The sequence below is a fragment of the Halichoerus grypus genome, chromosome 11, assembly GCF_964656455.1.
Source record: "Halichoerus grypus chromosome 11, mHalGry1.hap1.1, whole genome shotgun sequence".
NCBI classification, from domain to species: domain Eukaryota; kingdom Metazoa; phylum Chordata; class Mammalia; order Carnivora; family Phocidae; genus Halichoerus; species Halichoerus grypus.
The window spans coordinates 37,595,238-37,612,867 of NC_135722.1; the positions used below are offsets into that span (position 1 = coordinate 37,595,238).

The 17,630-nt window shown below is 47.8% G+C and overlaps 1 protein-coding gene across 7 annotated transcripts in view; it reads right to left on the reverse strand.

Moving 5' to 3' along the window:
- Window positions 1-17,630, reverse strand: part of NAV2 (neuron navigator 2) — a 711,830-nt gene that overhangs the window by 258,472 nt on the left and 435,728 nt on the right. For all 7 annotated transcript variants that reach the window (XR_013442389.1, XM_078058306.1, XM_036077556.2 and 4 more), the window contains one exon: window positions 6,365-6,482. Coding sequence is in view for 6 of the 7 variants with exons in the window: in XM_078058306.1 (XP_077914432.1) it covers window positions 6,365-6,482 (118 nt within the window). In the remaining variant the exon portion in view is untranslated. The remainder of the gene's footprint in view (window positions 1-6,364; window positions 6,483-17,630) is intronic.

A 17,630-nucleotide genomic window follows, 5' to 3' on the forward strand; every position in this document is an offset into this window, starting at 1 on the left:
CTCTAATGGGAAAGCTCTTACCCTGTCCTCTGTCCTCGCTTCCTCCTTCTCTCCAATCCTCTTTCGTTCATCCTGTTTTCCTCCTTCTCTCTATTCTTTCCTCCCTGCCTCCCACCCCTTCTCTCCTTCCAACCCCTTCTGGCATTCTCCCTGAGTGACAGCAATGTAAGCAGGAGGAGGGAGGCCTGTCTCTCCCTCTTGATTCATGCTGTTTATCCTGGCCTCATAAACCTTTCTAATAGCTCATGGCGATGGCACCGTGATGGGCTGGCAGGCAACTGCCGGCTTTGGGCAGCTCATGACTTAAGAAGATAATCACACTAATAAGAGGCTGAATGGAGACTGGACCCTCGGTCACGAAAGGCAGCAGCAAAAGGTCCACTTCCGCCCAACAGGCAGAAGGCGATGGAAGAAGAGTGTGGGCCCCAAATCATCCCACTATCTGAGAAGCCCAGCTCCTGGGGTAGACACACGGACTCTAGAACTGATCTCTCTGGGGTAGGTGAACACTCTGGAACCAGCGTCTGCGCGTAACACTTCAGGCTTTCCTTCAAGCCACACTTCTGATCATGGCACTCCCCAATGTGAAAAATCAACTCTTCAACCACTAGCCCAGAATTCATTGCCCTGCGCCTGCCTGGTAGCCTCAGGCCTGGTAGCCCTGCCTTATTTTGCCTTGTTGCCCCTCTCACTCTTACCCTCCAAGCCTCTCTGCACACTATTTCCTCTGTCAGGAATGTCCTTCTGACTGCTTCACCTAGACAACTCCAAGTTTGAGATCCTGGCTTAAAGGTAAATTCCTCAAGGAACCCTTCCTTGATTCTACCCCCTACCCCCATCATGGGTCAGCTCTCACAGCACCAGTGGTCTTCAATCATTATGTACTATACTTCTCCCAGGCCTCCCAGGCGTTGTTCCCCAAAGGGACAATCTCCCTGACTCCAAGTTTTCAATGGGCCTTCATTTGGGGGTGTTCTTTTCTCTAACTACTTTGAAATAACTTCAAATGGGGGGTACCTGGCTCAGTCAGTTGGGCATCTGACTCTTGATTTTGGCTCGGGTCATGATCACAGGGTCGTGAGATTGAGCCCCGCGTCAGGCTCCATGCTAAGCGTGGAGTCTGCTTGAGATTCTATCTGTCCCTCTGCCCCTCTCCCTGCTCACGCTCTCTAAAAGTAAATAAATAAAATCCTTGAGAAAGAAAGAAAGAAAGAAAAAGAAAGAAAGAAAGACCGAACGAACTTCAAATGGACAGAAAAGTCACCGGAATTCCCACACACCATTGTTTCTCATTTTCTCCCCCCTTGTCTCTGTACAGGTATACAGATTTTTTTCCGAATCCTTTTAGTGTGGACTACATAGATTGTGTCCTCTGCCCCTTAGACTTCATATGCATTTACAAAGAACAGGGAGATTATCTCACGGTACAATTATAAAATTCAAAAAACTTAACATTGATATAATCCCAATTTTGGCAATATACTAAAAAATGTCCTTTATGGCATTTTATTCCCCTACATAGGATCCAGTCCAGGATCTTATAGTACATTTGTTGTCACATCTCTTTAATCTCCTTCATTCTGGAACAATTTCTCAGCCTTGGTCTTTCATAGAGCTGACATTTTTGAACAATACAGGCCAGTTTGTTTTTGTTTTTAAATAGAATGTTCCACAATTTGAGTTGGTCTAAGATTCCTTGTGATTAGTTTCAGGTTTTCCATCCCTGCCTGGAATTCAACATAAGTGATGCTATGTTCTTCTCGGGGTATCACATCAGCAAGCACATGATATCCATCTTCCCCTTGCCAGTGATCAAATTTTGATCTCTGGTTGTGAAGTGGATTCTCCCCTGTGTGGATACATTTCCCCTTGCAACTAATAAGCAATCAGTGAAGAGACACTTTGAGACCATGCAAATTGCTTGCTCCTCAAACTTTCTCCTCCAGATGTCAGCATCCATTGCTTCTTGCCTTAACTAATCTTTACCATCATGGTTGCAACTCGCTCTTTATTTGTTTCCCAAAACAGTGGAGTCCTTTCTTCTCCACTGATAGATGTATCTATCTGTCAGTGTAGACTCGTAGACTCCTATTTTATTCCATAATTATAATCCACTACTGTCCTCAATTTTGAAGCTCTTGTGGTCTCAGATTATGGTCATTCTTTGTAGCCATGGAGGGCAGAACTAGTATTTATAAGGAGATACTACCAAGGGCTGGGGGGCAGAGTTTGACCTAGTGAAAGAAAATCTTTAGAAGGATTCCAACTCTCCATCATTAGAACTAGATGACAGGGTGGGGGGGGGGGAGGAATAAGCTGCCCGTCACAGGAAGTATTTAACAGTCTGTTGACTGTTCTTCATGAAAGAAATTCATGCATCAGTTTGGGGTTTTAGAGGTCCCTTCCAAACCTTGAGACCTGCAACAAGAATCCTGGAAAGGAGAAGAGTGTGACATCCAGTTTAGAGGCATGTTCAGAAAAATAGAAGCTGCAGAGAAGGGCACACATCCAGGCCACCTGTGGGAAACAATCCAACCAGGCCTGCAGAAGCAGGAGCTGCAGTGAATCAAAGTCTAATCCCTGATCCTCTCGGGTTTTCTTGAACATCATTGCTCGCCAGCCACCATGTTAAATGTTCTACATGAGCCAGAAAGAAAGACAACTCAGACCCAGGCCCAATACAGAAGCCAGTGGAATGATAGAGGAGGGTCCCTCCAGCTCTGTGTGGGGGAGCTAGGAAAGATACGGACTTTTCCAGATGAATGGGGGCTCACCAGCCAAAGAACAACTGCAACACTAAAATTCTGTCCAGCACATGATGGACTCCAATTCTGGGAAAATTTTAGATAGACCAATAGAAACACACATACATATATATGTGTATGTTAAATACATGTACACATACAAATGTACCTTTTTACATTTTATTTTAAAGGACACACATGTGGGGAAAAGCATGGGCTTCAGAGTAAAGCATACAACTGGTCAGTAGTTCGACAGCCCGGTCAGAAACGTTGCTCCCTCTCCCTCACCAAGAGATCTGTATTCACAAGATTCGCTAAGATTAAATGCTCTGAACCGGCTGACAAACAATCTAGAGAAGAAGTCACACAGGACTCCTGCGTGTCACTACCTTTTCAGCTCCTCATTTTCTGGGTCTCTATTCTCCACAATCAGAGCAGAGGGTGTGAGCCCAGCACAGTCAAGGGCAGAGATAGAGGTGCTAACACCCGGCTTTACTTGTAGAGACCCCAGCAGGAGCAAGCTTCTCTGGGAGGGCTGAAGGAAGGCCAGTTGGGAGCCTCAGGGGCAGTCAGGCACTGTGCTAACCTGAGGCCCTGCTATCAGTCCAGTAGCTCGGGCCCAGAGACGCTACTGCCTAGGGAGGTTCATGTCCTCCAAACAGATTCAGGGAAGCGTCCTCCTGAGCAAGGATAAAAACTGTACTAGCTTATATTCTGTAGCACTGTGCTTAGTAAATTCATGATATACATGCTACCATTCATCTACTCTGAGCCCATGACAGAATGAATTTATCACGATACACTGTAACGTGGATACCAAGGCCTTGTCACCCTCGTACTCATATCTTTCTAGGAAGTAGCTACCGAGTGTTATCCGAGAACACTTTACTTTCCAAACATAGGTCATGTTTGCTACCTACCTGGCATTTCCTAAGACTGCCACAAAATTCAGGGCGTGCCCATTTTAAAGACAGGGAAACAGAGGCAGCAGAGGAAAGGGACTCTGAGGTCCCACGGTTGGGAGCAATGAAGCTAGGATGAGAGCAAGGCCTCCCGGTTCCATCCTTTCCCACTTGCTCTCTTGCTCCCAGTGCTGAGAGCTGAGAAGGTCCTGGTAGAACTACTACACAGCCCCAAGATTCAGCCACAGTGGCGCCTCATGTGACCCAGCCGATGGAGAGGTCATAACTCAGCTCAAGTGCAAGTGCTCTCTTCTGTGAAGACCTCAGCAAGAAGATGCTACTCCTTCTTCCAAGGTTACAGGCCTTGCACAATTGTCTCTTTATCCCTAGCTTGGAGCACAATGCTGGCTGGCACACAGCACTCAGCAAACGCTTACTGAAGTGAATGGAGCCAGACCCTTGCACTGGGTTTCGTGTCTCTGGATTGACAGGGGGTATGATAGAGCAGGACAAAGAACAGAGGTTTTAGAAGCAAACTAACCCAAACTAGAATCCCCTCCAGACTAGTTGTGTGATATTGAGCTACTGAGAACACACTGAGCCTCAGTTTCTGCAGGTGTAAAATGGGGCGAATATCCCCTACTTCATAAGGATGTTGAGGAAATGGAGAGAAATTCATAAGATTGGCAGCAGTGACAAAGAGCAGGAGGAAGAGAAATCGGTTCCAGTCCAAGATGACTACATAGGCGGAAGGAAGGGGCAGAGGGTGGAGTAGGCAAAATGGGGGAAGGGGAGTGGGAGACACGGGCTTCTAGTTACAGAATGAATCAGTCACAAGCATAGGGAATTTAGTCAATAGTACTGTAAGAGTGTTGCATGGTGACAGATGGAGGCTACCTCTACGGTGAGCATAGCATAATGTATAGAGTTGTTGAGTCACTATGTTGTACACCTGAAACTAATGTAACATTGGGTGTCAACCATACTCAGAAAAGTTTGAGAAAAAAAGTGGGAGGAGGAAGAGGATGAAAGGGAAGAAGCGTAGCAGACAGACTTCTAGGTCACCCCCAATGATCTTCCCGCTTACTTCAAACCCTTGTACAATCCCCTCCCGTGGGGTGTGACAGAACCTAGGATTTGCTTCTAACCAACAATACAAGGCAAAGGTGATGGGATGTCACTCCCACAATCATGTTACATTGCAGAAGATTACAACTTGCTAGCCAAGTTGCTCTAGAAACTTTCTCCCTTGCTGGCACTGAAGAAATCAATCCAAGCAACCACACTGGGAGACCCACACGGCAAGGAATGGAGAGGGGCTTCTAAGAGCGAAGCCCTCCAGCCAAGAGTCAGTGAGAAATCAGGACTCACCTCTTCTACCTGCAAGGAAATGAATCTGCCAACACCAAGTGAACCTGGCCCCCTCCCCAGTCAAGCCTCCACATGAGGACTCAGCCCGGGCCAACATCTTGACTGCAGCCCTGCAGAGATACCAGCTAAGTCGGGCCTGCACTTCCCACACCCAGAAACCATGAGATAATACACACATGGCAATGTGTTACACAGCGGTAGACAACTAACACACGGCAGGAAGGAAGAAGGAGTGGAAGAAGGGGAACCAGCGCAAGCCAGTCTTAAGAAATCAATCTTAGGGGGCGCCTGGGTGGCTCAGTCGTTAAGCGTCTGCCTTCGGCTCAGGTCATGGTCCCAGGGTCCTGTGATCGAGCCCCGCATTGGGCTCCCTGCTTAGCGGGAGGCCTGCTTCTCCCTCTCCCACTCCCCCTGCTTGTGTTCCCTCTCTCGCTGTCTATCAAATAAATAAAAAATTTTTAAAAATTAAAAAAAAATCAATCTTAGGATAGCAGGGGTGCTTGTAACTGAGTGGCAGCATCAGTCCAAAAGTTCCCAGCTAAGGCCAACTTGCCTGTGTTTTCAGGTACAATCTCCGCAGATGTGAGCGGAACTATGACTATACTTTTATAGCCACTCTTCTCAGACTTGAAAGATAAGCAACTTTCCCACAACAATGCACACCCAAGGGGCTTCTGTCCTTATGCCTTTTCCTTTGGCGTGAGGCAGCCACCAAAGCACAATCAGCCTAACGGCATCTAACTGACCTCCTGCCTCCTCAGCCCGAGTTCTCAGGCAGGGCTGTGGGGGCACTTCCGGTCAGCCTTGAGGCTCAAGGCAGAGCTGTGCCCACCTGCCTTCCCGGGATGAACCCGCTCTTCCTGGCACGCAGCCCCAGCTCCCTTCCCCCAGTATTAAAACCAGAACCAACCCTCTGCACAGCTTGATCCTTTGCCTTCTCAGACCCAATTAGAGTTGACAGGACTAAACCAGTCTTGTGGTACCTTTTGTTTGTTTTTGGTAAATATTTCCAAAGTAATCCACAAAAAAAGTACCATCAGAGGGGTTGGGGGGGAGGGAGAACCAGAAATACAGGGGGCAAGAAAGGGGCAGAGAGCCCTCCTCAGACCACCAGGACCCCCTCCAGCCCTCCTTCTCTGAGCATCAAGCGGGTCATTGTAGCAGGAAAATCAAGCTGGTACCCACGCTTCCCCAAGCACGACACATTATCAAGTGAATTGTTCACACGTGCGACAGAAACACTGTATTCTTCTGGGAGATTTTGGTGTTCCGTGTCCCTTGTCCAGCTCATCCCCTTCCGGGTCTGCACTGTGAGTCCTCAATCCCCAACGTAAAACCCACTCTTACCCACAACCTGGATAATCTGAGCCAGGAGGACACCGTCCGTCACATCTTGCTGGAGGTCCTTGATGAGACGTTTGTGGCCCGATTTGGCTAAATAGTGATTGGCCCAGTCCGTATAGATCTGCAAAAAAGCAAAGAGGCAACTTGAGGAACCTACTCAGACCCCGTCCCCGAGTCGGAGGCAGCTGCTGGGGCCTGCGTAGCAGCCACCGTCCCCGCCAGCACGCCGTCCTGGGCCAGCCGCAGCCATTAACATGCAGAGCCTTGTGCGGAGGGGCCTTTCAGCTACCCAGAGTGGGGCTTTTGCCTATTGAGAGATCTGCCATGGAGGCGCGGGGAAAAGCTAAAGAAAGCTTCAAAGCATGCAAAGGCCTGAATGGGACGGGGACACAGAACTAAACAGTCTGCTCCAGACGGCTTTGAGAGGCGGTGGCTCTAAATGCAAGAGAAGCCTCCCCCTACCCCGCCGCCGCCACCCCACCCCTTCCCATCTTTTTTCTCTTTATTGAGAAAACGTATGGGGAGGTTACCACCCAACAGGCATCTTTTAATGGGCCATTTCAGGGTAAGGAGGGCTATTGAGTTAGCGAAGCTCTCAGGAGCCTGGGTCCCTTGTAAAGAAGCCAAGTACGCCAACACAGAGCCCTTCAATTACTCGTGTGTGAGTGGCGTTATTGACCACCTTGCAATCAGCTCAAATGTAATTGGTTTAATTTAAAAGCCTCATTTCCACTGTTGGGATTCTGTGACTAATAATAATTTTAAAAACCCAGCAAATTCCAACATATTTAAACACAGCATTGGTGCGCACAGCAGCCGAAAGGCAGGGGCTGGGTCACCCATGGGATCAGGAAAACAGACCCCCCCTCGCTCTTCTCTGTCCCCACAAGAGAATCTTTTCTTTCAAAACAGGCCTATAAGTACAAGAAAACTCACCTGAAAACATTCTCCCTAACTGAAATAAGCCAAATAACAAAAAAAATTAGAAACCTCACCAATTTTGAGTGCTAGGTTCCACGACAGATTTGCAAGTCTGTGGAGGGACATGCAGACCCCATATATCGGCACCTTTCTCCCCTCTACAGTGATATGAACAAGTGATGGCTCAAAGAGAATACTCCACCTCGACTGGTCCATATATTAGTAGCAACAAGTTCATATACTAAGTCATATGAGGTCTCCAGCTGGTGTGCTCTGAGATCTTGTGTGTGACTCCCAGAGCAGTGGGAGCCCTAGCCTCACCCCGGCTCTCCTCCACTCTGTGCTTCCAACAGGCCCAGAGTAATCTCACACAATGGGGCACTGCCCCTCACAGAATGGGGACAGCAGGCCAGGGCCTGGACCCACAAAGTAGGACCCTTCTGGGACACTGCACCCCTGGCTACGCCACCTGGGACGGTGAGAGCCCCCTCCCAAGATGGGGGAAGGTAGAGCTGCACTTCCTACTTCATCAAGAGCTGAGAACAGACACCCCCATCTCCTCCCAGCCCAACCTCGAATCTTGGTCTTCCACTGCAGAGACCCATAGCTGAAGAGGGACACCGCAGGATAGGGCTATTCCACACTACACTCCAAGGCATCTAATCCTTAAATCCATGTTACTTGCCCCCCTAGGATTCCCAAGCACAATCATTTTCAATTTTGTAAGCACTGAGAAAGCTAAGGAAGTGGGGCACCATCTTGATCATTAAATGGCCAATCCTAAATGCTAAGGATCATTAAATTAATGTTAAGAGGGAGAAAAAAAACATTAAAAGGAAAAAAGGCAGACGTGAGTTCAAGCCCCAGTTCTGCAGTTTCCATAGGGTAGGGATTTGGATCTGTTTTGAAGGTGCCCACAGCATTAGCATATTAGTTCTCGATATGTATCTGTGGGTGAATGGATGCAGGACTTCAGGCAAGCTATTTAACGTCACTGAGGCTAGTTTTTCTTATCTGTGAAATGGGATCAATACCATCTACTTGTCAGTTTTATGAGGACTGAGTGATAAGACATTTGAAAAAAGGGGGGACACCTGGGTGGCTTAGTCAGTTGAGTGCCTGACGTGATTTCGGCTTAGGTCATGATCTCAGGGTTGTGGGATTGAGCCCCAGGTCAGGCTCCGTGCTCAGTCTGCTTGTCCCTCTCCCTCTGCTCCTTTCCCCCCAAATAAATAAATAAAATCTTAAAAAAAAAAGGAAAAAAAGGGCCTTAGGCAGAGTAGGAACTTAATAAATAACCAACATATACTGCCGCCTACATGCCAGACGCTGGTATAAACATTTTGCACATATTCGTTTATTTAATCCTCATTCTATGAGGTAGATATTATTATTTGTCTATTTTTTCAGAGGAGAAATTTTGAAATGTAGAGAGGTAAAGTAGTAACTTGTCCAAGGCCATAAGTAAGTGGCAGAGCCAGGATTTGAACCCATTTGGGCTCTAGAATCCCTTAGACATTCTACCATGCTGCTTCTCTGAATACAAATACAAAAGTTATTCAAATCATTTCCCTCCTCCATGATACCCTCCAATGGATTCTAGGCTCATTCTTCTACTCAGTTATGTTCTCACTGAAAGATTTTAAAAATAAATAAAAACCCCAAACCTAGTTCTATCCCTTGCTGTCTGAATGCCCTTGGGCAAGTTACTCAACTTTTGCGAGCTTCAATTTATTCAGCTGTAAAATGAGCATAAGGCCTACTTCAGAAGGTGGTCGTGAAGACTCAGTGAAGCCCCTGGCCTGACCCCCAATGGGGCTCAGGAAGTGGGGGCGGTGGAGTGGGATGGTAAAGAGGGGAGCTCTGGAATCAACACACTTGCTTTACATCTTAGCTGCCACGACGCCAATTACCTCTGTACCCTTTGACCTGGCGTCCTTGTTTATAAGATGGGGATAATACTACCTACATCATCAGACTATTATGAAGATGAAATGAGCTCATATATATAGAAGGACACAGAAGCAGCCACCATGCTTAGTCTTCCTGGAGCAGAGCTCTAATCCTATCACCTACTCAAAAAATCATCAACGGCACCACACTTCCCATTGAATTAAAGTCAGACTTTTTACACTGCTATTCAAGGCAGTCTGATCCACCCACTCTTCCCCAGACCCTGTCCAACCCTTGTGGGGGAGGCAGTGTATGTGGAAGTTAAGAGGATGGGCTTTGGAAATGACCAAGTCAAGTTGGCCCTTGGCTCTGGGCAAGTGAATTTCTATGAACTTTTCTGTATCTCAGTTTTACCTTCCATAAAATGGTGATTATACCAAATGTCTTAGAAAACAGCCTGGTAGTCCATGACCCAGGCCAAACCCAGCTGACCATATGTTTTTGTAAACAAAGCTCTATTGGAACACAGCCACACTCACTTGTCATCTTTAGCTGCTCTCCTGCCACAGTGGCATGGTTAAGTAGTTGTGACAGAGAGCTTTTGGCTCACAAAGCTTCAAGTACTTACTAACCAGCTCTTTGAGAAAAGATTGGCCAGTCCATTATAAGGACTGAATGAGATAATAGGCCTACCATGCCAAAGGCTCAGTATAATAATTATGATCACCTTCAGGAAAAACTCAACCTCACACATCCCCATCTCTGAATTCATGCCACCATGTCTGCCTGAGTACCTCCACCTGGGGTCACCCAGCCAGGCTCAGTTCCTAGGTCAGTCCCTCCAAGAAGTCACTCTGGATTTCCCATCTGCATCCCGAGCTGCACATGATGCAGAGATTGTAGATAACGGTGACACTGGCACCACCTTCCCCCCTTCCCACCAGATGTGGGCAGAGACCAAGTCCCGCCCATCTCTGCTGCTCAATAGTACCTCCCAAGGTGGGGACACACGGCAGTTGGTAAGTATGTGGTTGCCAGGTTGAGCTGAACAGAGAGAAAGCGGGCAAACCTCTGGGAAACTGATTACAGTTGAGATAAATAAGAATGTAGGCTCTCAGCGAATCCTCAAACCAGAATCTCAAATCTCTTTATTGATTCAAAGAGGAAGGGACAGAGAAAATAAATCACTCCATGGCTCAAGCTCATTAATCAGGACCCATCCAACAAGAATGGGACCCATCCAACAATTAATTATCTGGAGTTTCCCCCCGGCCCCTCCCCCCCAGCTCTCAACTTTTTAACGAAGTCACAAGAAAACACATTTATTGTAAGAATCCGTTTTCAGGGGCCATGCTAAGCCTGGACATAAGTCAGCCCCATCTCTCTCACTTACTCCTTCAGTAGCTCATGCAATAAGTGCCATTCTTTCAAGGGGTACCCTTGGAAAATCAACTCACAATATCTGCAGTCAAAGGCTCCATCGTATTTGGCAACTCGCAAAAATGCCGCAGTGTGTGTTTCAAAGATACCAAGCAAGGGCTAAAGCATGCAGAGCTTCCTGTCCAAGCTTCGGGGTCCCAGAATCAACTGCTCTTCCAGAGCCTCACGGTCCCCACAGTTCTAGACTCTGGGGTCTGCTGATGCTCCTACCCTGGAGCCCACTGATCCTTGTTCTGTGAACTTCTAGTAGCAACGGACAAGAAAAAGAACCCCATAGTAGGAAAGAATACAAGCACCGTTCCCACCTCCAGCTCCAAACCCGACCATTCCAGAGCAAAGCTCTAGAACAACTTCCCACTAGTGTGTGAGGTTTCCTTCATCTATCGGATTCCTTCATCTATCTGCCTCACTCCCCACCCCCTCTAACAGGGGAATCAGTGCTCCAGAAGCCCTCGGTGAGGGAGAGAAGCTGCTGTCAAAGGCTTGAAGAGATAAAAGGGGGAAGGAAGGCGATGACAGCTGAGGAGTGAATTCGGTTTGATTCACTCATTACCCCTGACAGAATTTCAAGGACTGCGTCATTTGTTTGCTTATAACTGCACATCATTCCGTATCACAGAGGCTGCAATCAAAGAGGGAAAATTTTGACAGATCAATTGAAGTAAGAAACCTGATTATTAGTTGTAACAAGAAAACCGATAATAATTGCACTCTGCTAAATCAACGGGGAGAAGAATGTTGCTAAATTTACACTGCAATTAGCCCTCAAGGAAGGGGTGGGGGTAGCATTCTAAAAAACCCAAGAACAATTTCACAAAGTGACTGTGCCAAAAGTTGGTGCCATTCACAACTCGGCCATAAATCCAGACCCATATGCCAGACAGCCGGATGGATCCCAAAGGCAGTGGATGGCCTGAGGATAGCCTTTCCAGGAGAAAGAGAATAAAACAGATCTCTTAGAAGGAAGTGCCAGTGTGGAGATTAAAGTAAACCCGTCATGTAGCCTCGGAGGTGCTTTGCAGTCAATCCGTTGTAAAGGAAATGCTACCGTTTGGCCTCCGTTCAAGAGGTGTGGCTCCAGGCTTCGGCCATGACACCAACCAGTATTCCCACGACTAGGCGGTATGTGGTTCAGTGGCTTAGTTCCGATGGCTCTGAAGTCTAAAACTGATACTGCCACAACATATGGAGTGTTCACCCAATGCCTGAACACTGCAAAGAACGGTTATTCAATTACTAACAATTTTTTAGAAAATCAAAATGCACCATCTGTTCTCAAGGGCAAAGCTGGACGCACATTCACTGCTGCATGTCCAGCATCTTGCAGGGAGCATGGCACCTACTTCACAGGCGCAGCCTCAGGTCCACATAACCTTTTAACCGCAGGGGATGAGTGAGGGGCGTCAAAGTAGCTGCTGGCTTTTTCTCCCACTCCCCTCTCTCAATGGAGACCGCCGCCTTGTTAAAACCGCTGCGAAGCAACCACTCAAATAGGGGAAATGGTGTCCCTGACACACTGGAGAAAGAGGTGGAGCACAGAGAACTCAATCCTTTTTTTCTTTAGAGATTTATTTATTTATTTATTTGACAGAGAGAGACACAGCGAGAGAGGGAACACAAGTAGAGGGAGTGGGAGAGGGAGAAGCAGGCTCCCTGCCGAGCAGGGAGCCCGATGTGGGACTCGATCCCAGGACCCTGAGATCATGACCTGAGCCGAAGGCAGACGCTTAACGACTGAGCCACCCAGGCGCCCTGAGAACTCAATCTTTTGCTCAAGATCACACAGCACGGCAGGGGCTGGGCTGGGCCGGGACACCAGCCCCGCTCCCTGGTTTCTGTGGAGAAGAGTCCAGTTCTGCTCAGCGTCCTCAGTGCTCACGACATGTCCACCCTGAAGGGCAAGGACTCTCCTTCCACCCTCATCCTTGCCATCTGGTGCATTACTCAGGTCATTTGTGGTTTTTCCATCAACCGCAGTAATCACAAGGACAGCGTGTCTGTAGTCTCCTGAGCTGGCACGGACCAGGGCAGAGATCTGGCTCTGCCTCTTACCATCTGGGTGGCCTTGGTGAGTCATGCCCCCACTGAGCATCTATGTCCCTCACTTGTGCGGCGGGGATATACAGGGTTGCTTCATGAACTAAATGAGAGCATGTATGTAAGTGGTTAACCCAGTGTCTGGCACATAGCATGAAATAAGTGGTGGTTATTAATATTCAAATTAATAAACACTGGGCTATCTAAGTTTGGGGGAATAAGTCATCCTAGATTACTGAGAGTTTATACTTCTGAGAGCCATATATATTTAGCTATTCCATTGGGAATCTTTCCTACATGGATTATCATGCTCCCTGCTTTTTAAATTAACCCAATTTTACTTACTCTTGATGGCCCACAGACATTACTATGAGTAATAGTGTTTTGATGCATATAAGGATGCCCTTAGGGCCTGTTGAGCCTTCCTTAAAAGATCCCAGAAGCCTTTAAAATTGGGTATAAAGTTACTGTTCAAGCAAGAAGTCTCTTCACGGTGAAGAGACTTCTCCATCAACAAATATACATGAGTAGAAGGATTCTGTGGCACACCTTTGAGCTGCTCCAAGGTTCAGTAGGCTTTTTGGCCCATCTCCACACAGGTAAGGCTACTAGAAAGCTGGGCTCCAGGAGCACAGAGTGAGACATGACCAGGTTCTACATTCCCCACCTGAGCAGAATGGTACTGCCAGTTCAACTCTCAACATACATGTAACATTTTTGTAGCATGGATAACATGAACTTCTTTATACCAAGGAATATACATCCTTCTCTGGAGCCAGAAGATAGGAGCACTGGGAGGGAGGAGCCCACTGCTGGATTTCATTACTTAGGATTTCTATCTTCCTCCACATCCTGGCACCATCCTTACTCCTACTTGAACTCTGAATATCAAGTCAAGATAAATTGCTTCTGAGCCACATGCACACCTTGATGCATTAAGCCAACACTGAGCACCCACCTGTGCTGGGTTCTGTTCATGCTGTAGTCTTGTGTAGGATAATAACGCCCATCAGTCAAATGTCTACAACGAATCAAGTAAAAGAACACCTTCTAGAATCAGACCACTTTCGTTCCAACCATGCCTCGACCACTTCCTGGCAGAGTTCTCCTGAGCAAAATACTTAAACTATCCGAGCTAAATTTCCTCATCTGTAAAATGGATCAACCACCTATTCAGGTTATTCTGAGATTGAAATGAGACAATTTAACAATGCCTGGCACATAGTACGTATGTTGGCCATGATTCCAATTACCATGAAGACGGTCACCTACAGTGTGAGCTTTGCAAACAACGACTCCTTTCGTGCCCCACTTACTTGAGAGGAAGCTCTCATCTCCCCCACTCTACAGATGAGAAAGTTGAGGCTTTGAGAGCTGAAATGACACTCCCAATGTTACAGGAAATGGATGCAGGGTTTAAAAGCAGTGACTCTGGCTCCCAGGAACGCTAGACTGCTACGGAGAGGCCCCCACAGGAACCACAATCCACAGAAGGTCACATGTGCTGGCAACGTGGGAAAAGAGCAAGGCTTACCCCATCATAGCCATTACAGTGTCACCCTCTCCCGCCCCTGGGAACAGAGCTGGTTGCTTGCCACTCGGACCCACAGATCTAAGAGGGGGGCTGACACTTTCCCATGTCACCCAAGCACAAAGCAAACATGATTTCACAGCAGCGTCATGACGGTAAAAACTGAAATGCCAGTATAACACGTTACCATCGCGTGGCTGTCTCTGAATCGGGAAATGCTCAGGAGTAAGGTGCCCCTGTTCTTCCAGTCTGGAGGAGGGCAAGGCTGGCCTGGGACCCTGTGCAGCAGATCCAAGGGCCAGGCCTGGGAACAGCCCCACAGCCATACAATGGTGGCATTGTCTGTCAGGAGCACGGCAAGCCACAGGTGGGTGCGCACAATGGCTCCAGAGGTTTCGAAATGGTGGCTTCAGAAAAATAAACAAGGCTGGTGAATGTGCTGGGAGGGACTGGGGAGATCTCAGGGAGGAGCGCACAGGTTCCTGCTTATCCCGCTCCATGGAGTAACGCCTAGGATCCCCTTGCTTGCCACTCTGTTCTCCTGGAACAGGAGATGCTCTGCACCACACTTCACAGACATGGGGTACTTTCCCCTCCACTTCCTCACCTGATCACGACTCCCTACTGCGAGAGGGTACGTGTTTCTGTTGAGGGCCTACTGGGTGCCAAGTGTCCTACACCTGTGATCTCATCTACACTCTCTCCCCACTGGAGGGGCAGCTCCCAGAGGACAGAAATTCTGTTTCACTCACTGTATTTTCCCAAACATCCAGTAGACTGCCTAGCATGCAGTAGGCGCTTACTATTTGTTGAATAAGTGAATGATCATCTCCGTATCATGTACTGGAAAACAGAAGCTCTAGAAGGTGAAGTCATACAGCTAATAGTAGGGGACACCCCACTTGACCCAGGAAGCCTGGCCCCACAGCTACGACGTCTCACAACAGCAAAATGTGTATCCAAATCTTCCCTGGGCCTCCCTGGAAAGTCAAATGAGGCCACCTAAGGATCAAGACCGGAATGCTTACTGGGCGTGACAGAGCCAAATCGGGTCCCCTCTGCGGTAATTCCTCTCACCCAAGGCAGCCTCAGGAGCAGGGTCAGAACCACATTCAACCACTAGCCTGGTGGCTCCCAGAAAGTCCAGGGTCTGAGCCCACCAGAAAGTTCCCCAGTATTTTCTCTCCCTTCCTACACTCATTAGTTACTAACTACACATGCTTTTCCAATGTGGCTATGAGGGGGCTCAGACCCTTCCCGGAGGCTGCAGCAGCTACCACAAACACCCTTGTTGACAGCAAAGCTCCCAAAACTCCACAAGAGCTGTTCAGAGATGCCTGGCAGGGCAGCCACACTGGAGGGGCTAACGACCACCTCAGTGAGGATTTGGGCCTCTCTCCGGTCTGTTCATAAATGAACCTTTTATGTAGTAGCCTCCATCTGCCCTCCAAGCCTCCACAGTCCCCTCATCTGCAGACCGCAGGTAACGGGATACCAGAGACGGTGCTTCTCGCCCCCCCCCCCCATCCAGCCCAAAGGCTTCAGCTCCACTCAATAGGCACAGGCCCCCCAGGACTTTTGGCCCCACCAGGCCTGGCCAAGACCTCGGAGTCCTGCATGACCTCTCACACCTCCATTTCCTCCTCACAGGACTGAGTGGAGAGTGAGCGGACGGGGGACCTCAAGAACCCCACACACGTTTGGACACAGAGCACACCGAGGCTCTGTGACCATGGGCAAACCACCTCTCTCTGAGCCTCAGCTTCCTCTTCTGGAAAATGGACTCTTCACCTGTTACCCCATATAAGGACTATTGTATCTACTGTGAGAACGGACGTGTTTCTAACGTGCTTATCACAGTACCTACACACAGGTGGTGCCTTTAAACATTTGTTCCCTTTCCTGCCTCGTCTCCATGACCCCAACTACAAACCCCTCTGGTCCACTGCTTACACCACAGGCCCCATGCCATGCTAACCCTCAGTCCCTGCTGGTGGGTTGGGTTTTGCTGGTCAGGCATGTCCTCCCTCATCCCCTCCACTTAGCAGGATGATCCCTTCTCCTAGAAACCAAACCCGACCGCCAGCCTTCTCGGAAATCCTGGGGTCCTCACACTTCAAACATCCCGTGTGCCAGCTCCCCAAACCCTACGCTCTATGCGCACATAGTCCTCTCTGCTAGCAGGGCCATCACTCCCCCACTGCCTGGCAAATGCCTATTCGGGATCCTAAAACCCGGCCCAGGGTCAATCCCTGTAGAGCCATCCCCAACCCATTTTTCACCCTAAACACGGAGTTATTGGTCCCTTCTTCTTGGATCCAAAAGCACTTTGCACATGCTTTTTATGATGGCTTTTATAACTATCTATTCACCTTTCTCCAGTCAGGAGCTTCCCTAAGTTTTATACATCTTTGAAACACTAGCACAATGCCTGACACACCACAGGGGTTTCGTAAACAGGCACATATTGACTTAAAGGAGGGTAAATGGGCGGATGAATGGAAGCAAAATGAAGGGACAGACTCGTGATTGTTCAGATGGGTGGACATATGGATGGGTGGGTGGGAGAAAAGATAGGTGAATGATTATATGGGGAGATGAATGGACAGATGGATAGGTACAATGGATGAATAAATCTGTTCCCCTTCACTGCCTAGATTATGAAGTCCCATGAAATCACCATGGTGTTTCCGGTAGCTTTTAGACCAGTCAGAGCACAAGGCACAGAATGGACACTGGTAGGGGACATTCTGCTGAGACAATTTTCAGGAGCATGGTAGCAGTACCGACTTAATGGGGGCATTTAAGTGCTATTTAACAATATACAAACATACACACACAAAACACATCATGGTCCAGTACAGTAGGCTCATACAGGCTCGGGAGAGTTGAGGGCTCAATTTTAGGGGAATTTGCAAGCTGGTTGTTAAAAACAGCCCTTATTTATAAGGAAATATCAGAAAGAGAAATTAGGAAAACGGTATCATTTACAATTGCATCAAAAAGAATAAAATACTTAGGAATAAATTTAACCACCAAAGTGAAAAGACATGTATACTGAAAACTACAAGACATTACTGAAAAAAATTGAAAGAGAGGGGCGCCTGAGTGGCTCAGTCAGTTAAGTGTCTGACTCTTGGTTTTGGCTCAGGTCATGATCTCAGGGTTGTGGGATCCAGCCCGCATAGGGCTCCTCAATGGGAATGGAGTCTGCTTGAGATTCTTTCCCCCGCCCTTTTCCTCCCCATCTGCTCTTCCCTGCACCTTGTGCTCTCTCTAAAATAAATAAATAAAATCTTAAGTAATTGAAAAAGACACAAATGGAAAGATATTCCATGCTCATGGATTGGAAAGATACTTTTAAAATATCCATACTACCCAAAGCAATATACACATTCAATGCAATTGCTATCAAAATTCAAGTGATGTTTTTCACAGAACTAGAAC